This window comes from Marmota flaviventris, chromosome 13, assembly GCF_047511675.1.
Source record: "Marmota flaviventris isolate mMarFla1 chromosome 13, mMarFla1.hap1, whole genome shotgun sequence".
In the NCBI taxonomy this organism is placed as follows: Eukaryota; Metazoa; Chordata; class Mammalia; order Rodentia; family Sciuridae; genus Marmota; species Marmota flaviventris.
In genome coordinates this window covers 71,608,179-71,626,867 of record NC_092510.1, presented here as the reverse complement: position 1 = coordinate 71,626,867, position 18,689 = coordinate 71,608,179, and the positions used below count along the sequence as shown (strand labels likewise).

The window sequence follows — 18,689 nt, the reverse complement described above, 5'->3', positions numbered from 1 at the left end:
GGCCAAATGCCAGAGCCCATAAAGGCAGGAAGATAATTTCCCAGAACCTTCTAGAAAACTTTTGGAGCTAATTTGTCCCTAGTCTGAGACTCCTGGGGCTAATTTTTAACATCCATCTCCTTACACATTGCTGCTCCCTTTCACCTGGCCAAGGGTCTACAAAGCCCATCTTGCTGGACTGCCATTCAACTCCTTATAATTAAGAGTGGAGATGTCATCCACTGAACTTCAGGGTGGTGGGAAAACAGGAGTAAAAGAACAGACATGAACACAGACTCTTTGGGAATGGGAGGCTGTCCCCAGCTTTGACACCTCCCAGCCCTGATGATCCAGGGCTTCCCTTTCCCGGAGCCCAAGGAAGGCAGACAGAATTTCTTAGCAGACATATGCTTCATTGAGCCACAGACTGTCCGTGTTGAAGGGAGCCCCGACTCTCACTTATAGCCTTACCTATGCTTGGATGCCCCCAGTGATGGTGTACTCATCCCCTCTCATGCAGGCTTTGAAACAGGTGTGCTTGATCATTGCTAACCAGGCAATGTAGCATGTTCTCTCTGAACCTTTATTTCAGAGTTTATTTTAAACTAATAAAATAAAAGGTGACCCTTTTCCTTGCCTGGAAAGTGACTGTGAGAATTCAGTGACATGACACCGTGATAGTTCTGGCTCAGTAACTGGCACAGAGAAAGACCAGAGCAACTGTGGGTTTCCATCTCCTCTCCTGGACATTCTTGAAAATGACCCCAGATTTATCCCCACTCCAGAATCTCTTGAGAAAAGTGTGGTCTGGCTTCGCAGCCTCACTTCATGGAGTGCTGTTAGCATTGGTCCATGAAAACCCCCTGTGTGTTCACCACTTATGCCCCTCGTTCATTCCCATATCTACTTCTGCCTCCCCACAGAAGTCAAGCATCTAAGTATTTGATGCATATATTGTTTGTATGTGTCCTTACAAAATGCATGCTATTTTGTGAGTATCTATTTTGAATTTACCTCAATGTAACTTTATCTATTTTTACATATTTATTTTTTCTTTCCTTCTGTTTTGTTGCTTTTCCCACTCAGCACTTTGTTCCTAAGATGCCTCCCGCTCCTGGGTGCACACCTAGGGCACAGTTTCTCCCTGCTGCCTCCAAGAGGCACATCCACCACATCCCCCACCCCGCAATGACCATCAAGTCCCATCCTCATGGGTCCTGCGTGTCTTCTTATGGACCCACCTGGGAATTTCTGTAGGACAAATGTTTAGGAACAGATTGTTGGACCAGAAAGCGTGTGCACATGGAATATGCCTAAAACCTTCCAGAAGTCCTTAGGAGTGACCATACCCATGTCCACTCCCATTGGCCAAAGGGCCTTATGTTCCTGTCCCATACACACGTGGTATTGACCAGACCTCTGATTTTTTGGTCAGTCTAAAAGAATAGAGTAACATCCCACCAGGACTTTAAACATCATTCTCTGATTCCTAAGGAGTTGGGCCTTCCTTCCTGTGCTTATTAGTCATTTATTCATCGTCAGTTCTGACCCTTTGACCATTTTTATTTTGAGCTTGCTGTCTTTTTCTGGTTGATTCACAAGAGTTCCTGCTGTCAATTGGATATCAAACCCGTCTTGGTTTTTAGCTTTGCAAATAGCTTCTCCTGCTCTGTCATGTGTCTATGAACTTGAAGTAGTTGTTAAACAGGAGTTTTAGTTAAACTTTTATGTGGATAAACACCCCCCCCCCCGCACTCTGCCCTTTGTTTTGGTCCTGTGGTTCATATTTTTGAAGTTTCTCAACAACCATGGCATCCCCTACATGCCAGGCCTTGGGTGGGCACAGGGGGTGCCAAGATGGGTAAGAGGCAGGCCCTGTCCTCAGGGGCTCCCAGTCCAATGAACAGGTGGCTGTGGGCATTCACAGGAGGGACACTCAGCCCCAATTGGTGGACTCCATGAAGATGCGTGAGAAAGGTGGCATCTGGGCTGTGTTCTGAAGAGGCGGTGAGCGTGGCCACGAGGAGGAGGTGCTTCTGTGCCATCATCTCTTGTGTGAGATGGGTCCCTCAGACATGTGGCTCTTGCCCTTGGGCCAGTTTGGTTGAGTTAGGGTACACATAAATCTCTGGCAGGTTATACTAGCCTTGAACCATTTGGCCAGTGTCCACCCAGCCTGTTAAAAATCTCAACACAGAGATGGATGGATTTAGTTAAAATGTGGCAGTGCTGCATTGTTGGGACAGTAGAGAAGCAGGTATGCCAAGGAAGCTCAGCATCCACGTCTGCTCTGCAATGCTGAGGCGGCTGCTCAGACCTGCTGCTATGGGGGAGAGCTACTCGCTGGGTCTGGTCCTAGGCAGGCACCAGATCAGGTGAGTGAGAGTGAAACTCCCTCCTGAGGAGCAGCTGTTCATCTTGGAGGAAGAGAAGCAGTCAAGGCCCATGGTCACCACATGGTCATCATGTTCTTCATTGGCCTAGCTGAGAGGTGTCATTGACAGGACCAGCACTTTGAACTTCTAATGCTTGTGTTCCTGGTTAACTCCATCAGCTAAACAGTATCAGCCATTTATTTGGATCCTTGCAGGTGGAGACTGTGGACCAGGGGTCTGTGCACAGCCTGGAAAGAAGGTCCATGCAGGGGTCCTGAGCAGGAAGGGCTATAGCTATGGGCAGGCCATCAGGAGCAAGCCTCCTGAGCAGTCAGATCCTGTGATAGGAGGTCCCATGAAGCAAAACCCTTCAAAGCAATTTCAGTGTCATAGGACGAGGGTCAGGGGCCATGGTGCATTCTGCCCACTTGTTTAGCAAGACCCAGCAGGGGACAGACTTCCCCAGGGTTATCCACAGAACCACAACAAGGCCAACCCTACCCAGGAGGAGGCTGTCTTTAGCACACAGCTGTCTCCTATGTCTGAGTTTGGGATTTGTTTGGGGTCCTGGAATTCAGTGCATTTATAGAACCGATTTTTGTTGAGCCATGATTATCTTTTGTTTTACACTCCAAAGTTAGGCACCAGATCTGTGTGTGTGAGTGTGTGTGTGTGTGTGCGCGCGTGCGCAATTAAATTTCAAAGCATACATATTCTTTCCTCAAATCAGAGCCAGAGCCAAAGGACAATGGACATTTGGAGGCATGGAGTGTAGGGCCCATGACACAGGATGCAGGTCCACCTAAAGCAGAGGGTTGGCAGCCCATTTGTTCTCCTGCCTGGGAGACACAGCCCAGGAAGGAGGCAGAACCACGCCATGGTTGAAGCTCTTGCCCAGCTGTCTCCTGGACGCTCCTAGGCCCACAGCCAGAGAATATTTTCAGACTGGACATTTTTTGGCAGTCAAATTTTCACCAATAGGACCTATTTTTTTTATGCATCCAAATCCAAAATCTGAAATAAAGAATGTGCCTTTTAAAGAGAACACTTCTCGTTTTGCACTGCAAGAAGGAACCAGTGTTCTTCTGTGGGAAAGGAGGCTCTTTGTTTCATGGTATTTTTAGCCTCTGAGAACCATAAAATGTCAGCTTTGAAGGGCCCTCCTTCTAATCCAGTGGGTCTCCATCCTGGCTACACATTAGGTTCAACCTAACGAACTTTTTAAAAATACTGTCATCCATGACCCACCCCTCAATCCCTCACATTGGAACCCAGGCATCTGTATTTTCTAGAAACTTTGAGTGACTTTAAGGCCCATTCAAGGCTGAGGACCACGGTGAGCAAGTGGCAATCTGCAGCAGAGCATAGGCCAGGAAGGCCCGCCCATAGCTATAGCCCTTCCTGCTCAGGACCCCTGCATGGACCTTCTTTCCAGGCTGTGCACAGACCCCTGGTCCACAGTCTCCACCTGCAAGGATCCAAATAAATGGCTGATACTGTTTAGCTGATGGAGTTAACCAGGAACACAAGCATTAGAAGTTCAAAGTGCTGGTCCTGTCAATGACACCTCTCAGCTAGGCCAATGAAGAACAGAAGGGCGTGAACCTTCCCTCGGCAGGCCCAGGAGGGACCCTGGGAGAATGCAGGGGATGAGGCCCTGTACTGCCCAGGGCAGCAAAAACACAGCCTCAAGTTCCACTCAGGAACACATTGGGCAGCAGGGATCAGAAGACTTGGATACACCCAGGGCAAAGCTCTGACCAGCACCCTGAGCCTGCAGCAGCTGGGACACTGGGAGGGGAGAGCTGTGCTCAGGGAAGGCTTCCTGGAGGAGGCAGCAGGGCGTGGGCATACTCACCTGGTAGAATGAGGGAGAAGCCGCCTTTCCAATGGAAGGACCACCGTGGGAGTGGATAGCAGAAACAACGCATAGAAAGTGTTTGAGACCCTAGCAAGTAGCTCACCGCTCCTCTGACCGTGAATAACATAGCTACCATTTCTTGGACACTTCCCCGGGTCAGGCCCCAGGCTGGGCACCTTGAGTGTGTGCTCCTCTGGCGATTCTGAGGGTGCCTGATTTCAGTTACAGTCACACAAGCTCAGAGATTATGGTTTCTTTTTCAATCTTTGTCCCTCCAGCCCCCAGCACACAGCCTGGCACGAAACAGGTGCCCCATGTCATTTGTGGAACGACAAATGAGGTGATTAAGTCAGAAGACTAGTGTAGCATCTCCTCAGCACCCAGGATGTCCAAGGCCAAGGTCAAGGGCATGGGAGTAACTTTAGCCTTTTGCCACCTGTGGGGCTGCTTTTGAAGGGTTCTTTAGGATGAAATATCTTGAGCTGGCTCTGGCATACAGTAGGCACTCAATAAACATGGGCTGAGTGTCCAGAGCCTTGCACTGCAGGAGTGGTAACAGTGCACTGAATTGAGAGCCAAAGGACTGAGTTCAGGTGCCCAGCATGTGGCCATGAGCTGCTACTTAACCTATTGGAGGCTCCACCCTCCTCTTTAGACTGGGGGAATTAGGCCTGATTGACGGTTTGCCAGGAGGATTAAATGCAGGAACTTGTCAAGTGCCTGTCAGCCTCCAAGTCCTGCCCCCAGGGAGAAATTATGGTGATTATGGTCATCATGGGGAGCTGAGCTTTATTCCCCTGCTGGTGCTGAGGGACACTATATACAGTGGGGCCGGCTGTGTGGCTGGGGGCGCCGTGGGGTGTCAGCCACACCACTTCCCGGCTCCCGATGATTTATTCCGATCATCCTGCATATTTCATGTGCTGTTCCCCTTGCCAAATAAATAAATCAGGCTCTGCTTCTATGAGTGGCGGGAGCTGATTGGGGCATCTGTGGGGCTGGGGACTTCAAAAGGCCAAAGCAGAGATGCTGGAGCCCCAGCAGAGTGTGCTAATGTGACATTTAGGAGCCTGGTGACCCAGGCAAGCAACAGCCACCTGCACAGTGTGAGACCCCCGCCCCCCCCCCCCCCCCCCAGTGACAGGAACCCTTGCAGAGAGAAGGAAGTGACTTTTACAGCTTCCCTTCTACCTCCACAGTCAAAGGAACAGGCAGGAGTGTGACCCAGGGGATGCCCTGTCCCCTTTTCTGGTGTTCCTAAGGGACCAGAGGTGCATCTGCACTTCTGCAAAAAAATTCACTTAGAGCAAACCCAAGAAGCAGCTTCCCTGGGTAGCCACTTGAAATTCCTTTGTAAGTTCTGGGCATTTTGCTGGCCAGGGTCTGAAGCACTTGGGGCCCACCTGCACATATGGGGCCCTTCATCCTGGGCTGTCTGTAGCTTTGAGTTTAGGAGGCAAAGGACATAAAACTGTCACCTTGTAGGGATCCCATTGAGGCAGCCCCTGTTGGGAAGAGCATGGGCTGTTGGGAAAGTCCAAAGTGTGAATATGGGTCTTCCCCTTGTATCATCGGGGACCCGTGTGAAGCCTACACCTCCTCGACTGTAAGGTAGGAATAAGAGCAGCTATTCATCACACATCAGAGCTAAACAAGAAATGGGCATAAAGGAGTCCAAATCAGGCCACCTGACTCAGTCCATTTTCTTGTTGCTGTAACAAAGTTTCTGAGGCTACGTACTTTTTATAAAGAGATACATTTAGCTTACAGTTCTGAAGGTTCAGGAGCATGGTGCCAAAACTTCACCTTGGCTCTGAGTCTCATGCTGGGTAGAACCACAGGATGGGGGCTGTGTGAGGGTGGTGAGCGGTGATTGAGGAAGAGGAGTCAGGGTGGGTGTCCTAAGCCCTTTAGCAACTCATTCTCACAAGAACCAAACAGGGTCCCTTAGAGTTACATGAATCCCAACAGAGGGTGGTGTCCTCCATGCCTCCTTACGGGCCCCCTCTCTTAAACTTTCTCCACCTCAGCACTGCCACATGGGGGACCATGCTTCCCGCGCAAGAACCTCTGGGGACACACTCACACTGTACCCTAAACATAGCACCCACGATAGGGGTTCTGTAAGTACCCTCGGCCCCTTTCTGTCTGCTCCCCATCCTTGTCAAGGCCTGCTCTACCCAGGGGTTCCACTGTCGCTCCCTGTGTTCCTTCCTCTGACCCCCACCTTTCCCTGAATCTGCTTCACCTATGGTCACCAATCTCCGCCATTTACCCAAGTTACCAACCCCAGCTCAAGGGGTTTGTTGTGCCAGTCTCAGAGTCGTGTCATTGCTGGCCACCTCCACTGTGAACTTGTCCCTTTCCTTGGCTTCTAAGATGCCCCTCTCTTCCAGCACCCTGCTCCTGGGGTCCTGGTCAGAACTTCCCAGTCTCCTTTGAGAACAGCTTTGCTCTGCCCACACCAGAGGTCAGTGTTCCCCTGATGCCACCCTTGGCCCTCTTCTCCTGGGCTCACTCTCCCTGGGGTCTCATCCCTGCCCCCTGCCCCAGCTTCCATGCTGATGATGGCCTCAACTCTGCCCCCAGCCCACACCTCTGCCCTGGGCTCCAGACTCAGGACAGCTCCCGGGTGACCCACAAGCACCTCAGTTCAGCACACCCAAAACAGACTTGTTGTCTTCCCACTCCTTCTATCTGACCCCTTCCTGAGTTCCCCACTCATGGCATGGGACCTGAGCACTCGTCACCATCACCCCTGGAATCCTGGATGAGTTGCCTGCCCACACTTCATCTCCTAGTTGATCATCATATGTGTCTGTTTTACCTGGAAAAAAGAAACCTTTGTCAAATCTGATCCCCCTCTCCATTCCTCCTGCCTCCATCCGGGTCAGCCCTCATCATCTTAACCTCAGCAATGACCAAACCCAGCAATGGGATAGTGAGGGGGAGGATCTAAGTCTGGTGCACCTGAGGAGGGTTTGAAAACACACTGAATCAGTGCACAGGAGGATCCAGTGGCAGCGGGAAGCCGTGCTCAGTGTGATGCCGAAGAGCAACACGACCCCCAAAGATGCTCAGTTCATCCAAAGATGATTGTCAGGGTTCAGGTGTCCAGAATGGGGTAGAGGGTGATCCTCTCTACTCCCTGCTGACCAAGTCATACTCACCAAAAAGACAGTGACATCTTCCTTGGAGTGTGGCCCTAGGAAGGGCCTGGGCGGGGCAGGAAGTAGAAATGAAGTTCTATAAGGAGGTGTAGGGGCTCTTGCCATGGGGATGATGGGCCTATGTCTTGGAGTCTCTAAGGTTGGTCCCCAGGTAGAGGGAACAGTCTGTGTAGTCCCAGAGGGAAGAGCCAGTGGAACAGGGGGAAGCTGCGGGGAGATGGTTCAAAGGTCAGAATGAACTTGGTAAAAGCATAGAGTCCAGTTTTGGGGTGAGTGGGCTCTCCATCTTTGAGTTACACAGCAGAGGATGGACACCCAGTTAGGGAGATGGTGGGAAAGGAGGTCCCAACCTATCTGGGTTGGGGGCTTTGTGACTCCACCTGGAAGGAACGAAGCCTGCAGGAAAGTGCCAGGATGGGAGCCAGACACACACCCAGGATCCCCATCTAACTGGCCACCATCTCTCTCTCTCTCCAGACAGCAGGGAAGTGAAGGTGGGGGAGTACAACGCTGTGGCTGACACCCTGGAGATCATCAATGACACCATCAGGTTCCAAGGTAAGGCAGGGGCTACTCAGAGGAGAGGGTACTCAGTCACTCCCAAGGCTGGACATTGTCTGGGGGCTGGGATAAACTGAGTCCTTGACTTCATGGGGTCAAAGTCACAGCCTCAACACAGTTACTCCTTACTGAACACAGGGTCCCAATCACTCATGTTCATTTCAGATCCTGGAATGGGTTCCTAGAATTTTCACAGAGTGCTTAGTGAGATATTTAAGCCACTGGGTGACCAGCAGTCATTCTTTTGAAAGGTGGTCCAGCTAAATTTATCTGTGTCTCCAACTCTGTGAAAGGTTTTGGTTGGATTGGCAATAAGGCTCTTGCACTTGCTGCTCTTGCTAGAAGACCTTTCCCTCTCTTCTGCCTGAGGACTCCTCCTAGCCTTCTAGAATCAGGTCAAATGACACTTCTGTGCAGCCTTCTTTGACCGGCCAGCTGAGCTAATGGCTCCCTTCTCTTTGCTTCTGACTTTTGTCTCTGCCTCTCCTATGGCCACCATAACTTTGCCTTGAAATTGTGATTTGGACCATGATCCTCCTTCCAGATTCCTGATATCAGTCAAGTCTGGCACATGTTGAAGATTCAGTGACATCTGATTGAAAAAGTAATACATGATCGGGTCACGTGGATGGATGGATGGATGGATGAATGAATAGATGGATAAATGAATGGATGAATGAATGGATGGTTGGATGGATGAGTGGGTGGGTAGGTGGATGGATGGATAGGATGGCTAGCTTTCTGTGCCTTTTTAAAACCAAGGCCACCAGAAAAGGTTCTTCCATGGCCCTTTGGTTAGACTTGCCATGTCCCTACACGTCCATTGGATCTATGGAATTCAACTTTAAGGACATTGCAATGCTCCAGTCAGCCTCCAATGTGGCTCCTGAGTGTGGTCTCCACACTCAGCTGGGCCTCCTTATCCCACCTAAGGGAACCATCACCGAGCACATAAAATCATGGTGCCACAGAAAATCTCTGAAAAGTAGGTAGGCAAGTTCTGTCATCCCTGTTGTTCAGATTGGGAAATGAACTTGTCACCACAAGTTCACACAGGCTCTGAGAGGCAAGGCCTGTAACCGTGGCTCCTGATCCAGGGCTAGGCCTGTCTGCTCAGGGTTTACTGAATAAGGATTCTGGTTTAGAAACTGAAGGAAAGATTCAAGTACAAAATAAAATCATGAGACATAACTAGAAGAAAAACGAATGGCAGCGGGTGGAGGGGGAGCCAGGGCAATTGCTAAAGAACAGTCAGCGTACCCGCCCATCACCGATGATGCTCAGGCCCTGCCAGGCCAGGCCCACTGCCTACTTCTCAGTCCTTCTCCGCTGCCCAGAGACTGAACACTAGTGTTTGAATCCAGAGCCCTGTCAGGATGCCTCCAGAGTCAGGACCCACCTCTCCTGCCCGTACCTCTGCCCAGGTCAGCTCCAGCCTCCCTCACCCAACTCCCTGCACCAGCCCCTGCCATCTTCCATCACCATTGTGGCTGCTCAAGTCCCATCTGCCCTCAGCAGCCAAAGGGGCCTTGCTGTCATACTGAGCTGAGGGTGCTTCACTTGTGCTCAGAGCCCTGCATGGTCCCCAGTGCTCATTCACAGAGAGGGGGTCTTGCTGTGTGCTGTGTCCCCAAGGCCTCCATTTGGGGGCCACTCCACAATTCTCTGTCTCTTCTCTCAAATCTCCATAGTCACACTACTTACAGTTCCTCGGATGTTGTGACACCCATTGCCTCTGCCCACTGTGCCCTGTCCTCCTGGTGACCCCAAAGACTTACTCATCTCCCAAGACTCCGCTCCCCCTAGTCTCCTCTCTAGAGCCTCTTGGCTCCATCAGGGGGCACTGCACTGCCTGCTTCATGCTGCGGCTATCCTCATGTCCTCACCCTGCCAGGACCCCATGGCACAGTGGGTAGAGCACAGGCTTCAGAGTTAGGCAGACACAGGCCCCACTTCTGCCAGCTTTATCATTTACTAGCTATAAAATGCACTCAACACCTAGAAAACTGCTGCCCCTCTCTAAGATGGGAATGGCTGACAGGTAGAAGGTGGTTGTCAATCATGATGAATGAACAAATGGCGGCGAATGGAAGACTAAGGAATGAATGAACGGGATGGGAAGCAAGAAAGAAAACTCAGGGTCGTCACTCCCACTAATGGATCTGGTCCACCCTTACCATTTGGCTCCCATACCATCTTCATGGAGATATATCTTGTGGAGGCACCATTTTGGAAAGAGGGAAGGTTGGAATAAGGAGGAGAAATTGGTGTTAATTTTCTGAAGTTGTTTCTAAACATTAGGGCCCAAACTCATTAGTGGCCATATCACCTTCCACCCAAAACTCAGCGTCCCAAGAGGAAATTGTTTCTGATCCCCAGAACTTGATTTTGGGAGCCAGAAGGCCCTGAGCCAGCTTCTTGCAGTCTCAGTGTGTGGGGCCGGGGTGATGCAGAGTGGGGAAGAAGTTTCCAGATGTTAAACTCTCACTTCTAGAAGTAAGAAAGGATATTGCCTCTACCTTGTGTTTGCTTTTGCCCTGACTTTCAGCCCTTGAAGCCCTCATTTTATAAATGTCACTTTGTATGAGTCACTTAAGGCTTCACCTGAACACACCAGCAGGTTCCCAGCTGTTTTCAAACCTGGCAACTTCCCTAGATTTCTTAGACGGCTCCAACTCTTTTTTTATCCATTGAATGTTTCTAAACGCATTTGAACCTGTGAGCCAAAGTTTTTAAACACAGATGTTAGGGGGAGTTATCCACCCCTGCCACCATTCTGGTGCCCATCCTGGTTTGTCTCCTGGGGAACAGAGGCAAAAATGAAGCTAGTGTCCATGGCACTCCCAGGGAGGTCATTGTGACCCCTAATGGAGCTCCCGGGATTCCCAGCTTTAGCCACTCCCCTGCATCCAGCATCCCCGTATCCCCACTGGAGGGAAAAGTCCTGAAGTTTCACAATTCCACAGCAGAAACCTGACCTGAAATAGTACCTAAGAAAAAAAGGGCTTTTCAGGAAGCTGAGGGAGTCCCTGCATCCCTCATCTCAAACCAGCCTGCACCTGGTAAAACTAAAACAGGGCAATTTTGCAACCATGCAGAGAGATGTGTTTTCTCTGAGACCCTCAGGGCCCCTGAGGTTTCCGGCGCCCTTGATGAATGAGCAGGGCAGCTCTGCAGTCACATCGAGAAATGGAACCCCACAGTTTCAGTCCAGTCCTAGCTCGGCAGGAAAGGAAGGTAGCTTCTGCCCCCCACAGTTAGCAAGTCTTATGGAAACAGCAAACCAAAGAACTTGTATAATATAATGACCTTGAGGCAGAAAATCTGCAGCCAGAGCACATCTGTGTCACCACGGAATTGACAGGCGGGAGGTCTGCCCTGTTGAGGGGTGATCATTTATCATGTGTGGGTAGGAACAGAGTCCTTGAGGCCACAGCCAAGATCCTCACCCCAATGGCACCCAGTGGTACCTGCTCACATCACCGAGCCCCGAGCCTCCCAAGTCTATGTTACCTTTGGGGATGAATGGTGATCGTTTTCAACAGCGTAATTAGACCAAATCAAATTCTAGTCTTCTAATGGCTATTAAATGCATCGCAAACCCCTGATTGATTCTATTTAGAGAAAGAAATAAGTCCTGGCTCAGGCTCCCTGCTGGGCTGACTGGCCAGCCACCGATCCAACTCACTCAGGAGATAGATGTGCCACGGATACATTTGTGGTGCAAGAGTCTGGCCAATGTCACAGACACCTACATGAGGATGTCCCTGGGGAATGACTATGCACTGGGCTCCACTGATGTCTTCCCCTTGATATTATAGGATCCGAACCACCCAAGGACAAGACCATCATCCTGGAGCAGCTCCGGAAGATCTCCCTGCCTCTCTACAGCATCCTCTCGGCCCTCACCATCCTCGGCATGATCATGGCCAGTGCTTTTCTCTTCTTCAACATCAAGAATCGGAATCAGAAGTAAGCTGCTAGGCCCTCTTCCTGGATAACACCATCTGGGTTGTCAACTTCATGGTCCAAGTGTAGGATCTTCACATGACAGATTCTCCAGGGGCACAAAAGTTCTTAGGGTAGAGTTTCCTAAAGTGTGTAACTCAGTCACCAGGATGATTTAGGTACGTGCACATGCACACAACACACACACACACACACACACACACATAGGCAGGGCTACTGGTTGCACGGGAGTCCCTGGTCAACTGAGTTCAGAGAAGACCAGGTTAAATAAAATAGAAGACTCCAAGTCCACAGACCTTTTCAGCTCTTTGGATATACTTAGCACGCTGTATGATCTAAGAGTAGAAATCCAGAAGACAGAATTCCCCAGCTTCTCTTCCCCCTCCCAGACATCTTTGGAAATCACTGATGGATGGGGGACTCCTGTTGAAACATGTGACAATGCAGAAACCCCGTCCTTACATCATCTCACTTGACCCTCCTGATGTTTCCTATGTTACAAATAAGAACCCCCAACCTCCATGACAGGAGACTGCTGTCCACATGTGCGAGGACCTGTCCCCTGGGTTTCTTGTTTTGGTTGCTTTTCCCAAACATATGCCCTAACTCTCCCAAGGACAGAGCTTCATTCTGAATTATTCTGGTCAGTCGTGGGTCAAACAGGCCACCACTCCAGGCGCTGGTGTTGACCACGCACAGCCAGCTTCTTTGGTTTCCATGGTGAATCCCTGCAGGCAGCTCCTGCTTTGTTGTGGGAGAGCCTGAGCAGGGCTCAGAGCTTGGTTATTTGGGGAGCAGCCTCAGTGCCTGATGCAGCACCTCAGATCTGACACCATGTCCAGAAGCCATGTTGTGTCACCTCACAGGCTACCAGGAACAACATGAATTCCAAGGAAAACTGTTTAGCTTCTCTTCTTACTTGCAAGGGAGGAATTTGGAAGCCCCAGGCTCTTGTGGGGGGTTTTATATTTTTGGTGTTTAGGATTTGTTTTTTTTAAGCAATTGCTTAGATCTAACCCATTTCCTGAAGAACAAATTAGAGTTTTATTCACCTGTTGTTTTATTAACCACAATAACAGGTATATTGCTGCAAAAAGATTGAACCAACTTTTTCTACTTGGTATAACCCTTAAATGGTAGTTGTACCTCCAAGCTGAACACAACGTTGGCTCCCAGTTAGTGTCAAGCGCTTCCCTACCCACCTCAAGAATTCCCATCAGAACAGCGAGCTCAAGCTCTTTTAATTCCTTAACTACCCTCTCATGGTCTCCTAGGGTACATTGCCATTCTCTTTTCAATAGGCAAAACCAACTGCATTTTTTAGCTGGATTTGCTATTGAAAAATCTGCAGAGATAAGAAATAAATAGCAATATGATTCCCAATCCCTCTCACTTCTACTTTCCTAAATGCCGCCCATCCTGTAGGGGCCACCTACTCCTGGAAGTCTGCTAACTTCTGCCCTCCCCAATCTGCTCTGCTAATGAGAATGAAGGCCATTTTCAGCCCCGGGTTTATGAAAGGACCCCCCCAGGGGCTCAGTGCCAGCTTAGTGCCTTGGGGACCCTAGACAGCATGGTCAACCAGTATGTTTCATAGGCCAGGAAACTCAGTCAGGTTAAGGGACTTATCTAGATGTGCCTCTAGATGGAGGCAGGTCCAAGCTCTGGTCCACAGAATTTCCACCTTGAAGCTTCGTATGTAGTCCATACACACAGAAAAGCAGCAAGCTTTTTATTTTCCTATTGCTTTGACATGCTGCATGTTTAAAATGTGAAGGATGAATAGAACTGCAGAATGTAAAGAAAAATACTCAGGGAACAACTGGCTATAATTACAATCTGCCAAAGAGTCCCTGAACATAGTGGGGCCAGAAAACTTCAAACTTTCTGAGCTAATTGTGCTGGAGAGCCAAGTACATCCAAGGGTAACTCCAGCCCCTGGACAGCCTCATTTCATCCTGGCTGGGCACCTGGGAACTACCACAGAACTCTTCACAGAAGTGGAAAAGAAGCATTGGAGAGTTGGGGGGTATAAAGAATGTGCCCAACGGTAGGCTGGTGAAGATATGGGTAGGGGTAGGGGATGAGGACTCCATCATCCACCTCCTAGGACAGGGACAGTGATTGGGAGAGGCGTTTCTACCACATATGTGGCCCTTAGTGTGAGCTTCCTGAGTGCTCAGAGGCAACCATTGCTGATAACTCACTGGATACCTGATGACAGGGTTCCTAAGCAACTCCAAATACTCACCCACAGACCTCCCTGATGTCTGCGCTCAGCAGAATCCCTCCTCACTGTGGAAGGTCACTCCAGTGTAGAATTCCCTAGATTGGCATGTTTCCCAGCCCTGGCCAAAAGAACCTGTTGACTTAGCACCATGGAGTAAAATTGGAAATTAACAAATGGAGAAGTTGAGGCCACAGATCAAGTTCACGCGTTTCTATGGGAGAGATGAGTGAATTTGATAAAGGAAGCAGGAAAATCAACAATTAGAAATGCATAGTCATCTGGGTCCTTGAATGAAGGGCAGTATCCCCTAGTCAGTGAGGATCAGGAAGTGAGGGGAAACGGGGCTTCCATCTTTCTCCCCCCATCTATCCTTGGCCGCCATGCACACCTGGAGGCACCTGGGAAGTGTGTTGAAGGACTGACCAGATTAGCCCCTCTGTAAATGTGCCACCTTTCTTCTTCTCAGGCTGATCAAGATGTCAAGTCCCTACATGAACAATCTGATCATCCTCGGAGGAATGCTTTCCTACGCCTCCATTTTTCTCTTTGGTCTTGATGGATCCTTTGTCTCGGAAAAGACGTTCGAAACCCTCTGCACTGTAAGTCATGGGCATATGACCTAAGGGTCTCTTGGTGACCCCAGCCACCCCACACAGATGCCAACCTAGAAATGCGTGAAAATACACAGATAAGCAGGAAATGACCCACTTAGCAGTCTGCAACCCGACAGGGGAGTATGAGATCACTTTCAGACCAGAAGGAGCATGAGCTGCCTGGAAAGTAAGGTGATGTGTTTAACAGGCCCCTCAGAGGTGATGGGATACCCCAGAAAAGGGAGGAAAGAGAATTACCAGAAACTTCTCAGCATCGAGTCAGGGTCAGGGTCATTGAGGAAACATCTGGCTACATGGGTGACCTTCACAGAATGTGACAAAAGATGTTTGTGTGGCTGACCTTGCTTCACTCAGAAAAGCTGTAGCAGGGTTTTCTACTTCAGTGGTATTTCCCAACTTTCTTTTTCATTACTGCTCCCATCAGGAGCCTTTGGAAACATGTTTTCCTAATCATCTCTCCCACGAAATTTTAATACCAGAAATGCCTGTGTCTGTGTGTGTACTCTATGTACATACACATAAAAGATTGGTGTTCTCCACATAAAAGAACCAGTGTTGACTCCCCAGGGGGCTGTATCATCCCCACTGAGGATGCATGTATTTAAGGAAGCCCAACACAATATGATTTATTTACCATATTTTAGAAAAATCATCTTGAAAAGTAATTAACATTTAAAATTTTTAATATCCAAAGAAATGCCCTTTAGTTATTATTTTTTTTTAAGTTATGCCTTTGCAGTTGTGTGAAACTAAGTAGTCTTGGCTGAAAGTTAACAGTATGGGAACCAATTGTAATTTATTTCTGGACTTGGACAATAGTGACCTCTCAAAACTTGTGAGCCATTTGGGTCTCTTTATTGACCTAACTGCAGCAATTCACCCAGTTCTCCACCTGGAAGATCAGAGCTACAGGGGCTAGCAAAACATCTTTGTGGACCAGATTAATGCAAAAGCTGCTCTCTGTGGTTGCTGTTTCTCTTGAGCTATTGGGAGCACAGCCGTCTCTTTAGGTCTCATTTATTGCTCTGAAGTTTCAAGTTGCCCACTGCCAGACAGTGATGGGTGAAAGCCTAGCAAGGAGGGATACGTGAGTGAAGAGCCCTTTAAACATGTGGCAGGCCACTTTCCAGGAACAGCTAGTTCCTGTGCTCTGAGACAGCATGAGGAAACCAGGGAGGCCCCCGGGATCCTGTGTTCTGGGTGACGATGCCCCCTGATTCCTGCAGATGGTTAAATCAGACTGCCCCACAGCATCAAGAAATTGGTGTTGCCAGTAATTTTAGCGTGAATCATCCAGCCAGAGAGATGTCTACAGATACACTTACCTTACTCTAAAGGTTCCACTGAGAAGTATAAGGTCATCTCCCAGTCACCACAAGAGGCAGTGAGGCCGGGTGTGCTCAGGCACCCTCCACTCTAGGGGTACACCTGGAGGAAGGTTAACCCCTTGAGCTCCAGGGCTCTGTAGGTCCTGCTTCCCACCCAGGGTTTTTGTTCCAAGTTCAGCAGTGCCCCTCCTGCTTCCTTCTGCCCTCCTGGGAGGTCAGGACAGGATTACAAGAGACAAACATTCCTTGTGCACCTGGCTTCAGAGTGCCTGGGGTCAGATTCCAAAGACACCGAGCCCCTCAGAGGTCCTTATAGGTATGGATTAGCAGGGTTCTTCCTGACACTGGAGACCCTCTGGCGCTGGAATGACTGCTGTGTGGAGGGGTTGTTGGCATCAGGGGAGGCGAGAAGCCCATTAAGTCTCCAAAGTTGCTGCATCAGCAAGACTTTTATGCATGGTGAGGCCCTGCCCTTTCATGACATTATCATTGTCTGTGCTCAGCTTTCCTGGGCAGTGTGGAGCTGTGTGCAGGGCCGCCCTGAGGCTCCCTACCAAGCTCAACGAGAAGGAGTAGGAGGATTCCCTCTTCCATCTCCAAAGTGTTTTGAACCCCTCCACAAATTCAAGGACGTCATGATGATGACAACCATGAAAATGGCACCAGGGCTAGTCTGGTGATACCAAGGCAGACACAGAAAGCTCCCCACCCAGAGAGGGTCCCCTCCCAAGAGAGAAGCCACCAGGTCACTTTTGTTTTGGCCAATGCCTGTTCCGGCTCAGGTGCTTTCTCAAGTTTGACCTGAATTCTACAAACGCTGCAAGAAAGGGACATCCCCCACACCCGCCGTTTTTCTTTTAATGAAGCCTGACATTCTATTCCAGGAGCTGCACTCATTTGTGTGAGGGGAAGCTTGTCCTGGGAAGCCTGGGAGGGCGTATGAATAAATCATAAAGCACTTCACAAATCGGTATTAGCGGGCACGAGGCTCGGGTGGAGGCGGGGGCTGCTTCTCACACCCCTGGGAATTCACAATTGGCAGTCGGGTCCTTTCAGGGCTGTTGCAAAGGGAACCCGCATTCATGACTTGGAGAAAGGCTTAGAGGAACTCCTCTGGGTGAAACTGGGTCAGCAAAATGTGTGCATGATTGGGACTGGGGTCACTTACTGGATCATTCCCTGGAGGAGGGACTGGAAGCTCTTGGATTTAGAACATGCATACAGTCCCCAGTGGGCCACATGAGTTGTACTCTAACACTTGCAGGGGATCAGTCCTTTATTCCATGAGGTTTCTCAAGTTCTCTTCTCCTGGACCTAGAAGGCTGCCTCCCACCCCCAGGCCTTGTCCCCAGCAAACTCTGGGATGGATGGGCAACAATGGATCCCCAAACAATGACCTCAGTTTTGTCACCTGTAAGATGAGTGTAATAATACTCCCTGTAGGATGTGACATGGGTTAAATGAGACGGTTCTGACAGCTGCCTGGTATGCAGCACAGGGTGAGTGGGAGGGGCAGGTGGAGGGAGGGGCAAGGTGAGTCACCTTGTCTGTGTTCTGTGAGAAATCTTCAAAGCCAAGGGGCAAGATAGACCTCAAAGTCAGCCTCAGGTGTGGGGTAGAATGTTACCTGCTGTCTTATAAACACCCTTTTTCTATTCTTTTAGTTTTTAATATAAAAATAAAACACAATGATAAACCACATACACCATCTCGGGAAGAAGCCCATGATAGTCACAGATTGGACCTCTCGGGGCTGGCTGAGTCTCTGCTCCATAGGGCCATTCTAACCTGCAAGGGGTGGGCGCAAGTGTGAGCACCTGTGTATGTACACACGCACACACACACTCAAAATTCTATTGCTAGGGAAGAGCTATACTTAGCTCCCATCCCCCACTCTCTGACCCTTTCTGGAATCTTCCCAGCCTGTCAGTGCCGGTTTCAGCAAGTCTTGCAAACAGCTCCAGCTACATGGTGCTGTCTCCCTGGACACTGTGTCAGTAGTGGAATCACCATAGCAACGTGGCCCCTGTGGGCACAGAGCTGCCTAGGAGGCTGGTGCTGGGTGTGGGCCAGAGCCCCAGTGTCAAGGGAAGGGAGTGCCTGCTCTCTCTGACAAGTTGGCCTGGCTCGGGAAGTCCAGCCCCTGCCAGCCAGGAAAGGGAGCCAGGTGAGAAGAGAAATGCATAGGCATGGTAGGCACAGGCAGAACCCCAGCTCCAGGGTGCAGGGTAGGCGGGGGCTCTGCAGAGGGGCTGAGGAGGCCTGGCCGGCCTGCAGTCCCACTGTGGGTCTGCAGCACCCTCCCGTCTCAGGAGATCCTGGGGTGCAGTAGTCAGCAGCTTCACTACCTCCCCAGCCCGAGCCCTCGCGGAGCTCAGTACTGTGCACCCTGCTTCCCCAAGGGTCTGCTTTCTGCTGCTGGGTGCAGCCGCTCCTTCCAGAGCCCACAGCCACCTGATCAGGCAGGTAGGAGTCACTGTCCCCCACCTCATAGGAAAGTCAAAAACCTGTCCTGCATTGCTAGGTGGCAGGACAGAGACTCCCAAGAAGCCCTGTTGGATTGCAAAGATGCCTGCTCTGCTCCTTTTTTTTTTTTTTTTTA

The 18,689-nt window shown here is 49.9% G+C and overlaps 1 protein-coding gene across 1 annotated transcript in view; it reads left to right on the top strand.

Annotated features, from left to right (window-relative positions):
- Positions 1-18,689, top strand: part of Gabbr2 (gamma-aminobutyric acid type B receptor subunit 2) — a 351,347-nt gene that overhangs the window by 257,925 nt on the left and 74,733 nt on the right. Inside the window, exons 9-11 of the mRNA XM_027931027.2 lie at positions 7,863-7,943; positions 11,768-11,918; positions 14,612-14,744. Coding sequence (XP_027786828.1) covers positions 7,863-7,943; positions 11,768-11,918; positions 14,612-14,744 — 365 coding nt within the window. The remainder of the gene's footprint in view (positions 1-7,862; positions 7,944-11,767; positions 11,919-14,611; positions 14,745-18,689) is intronic.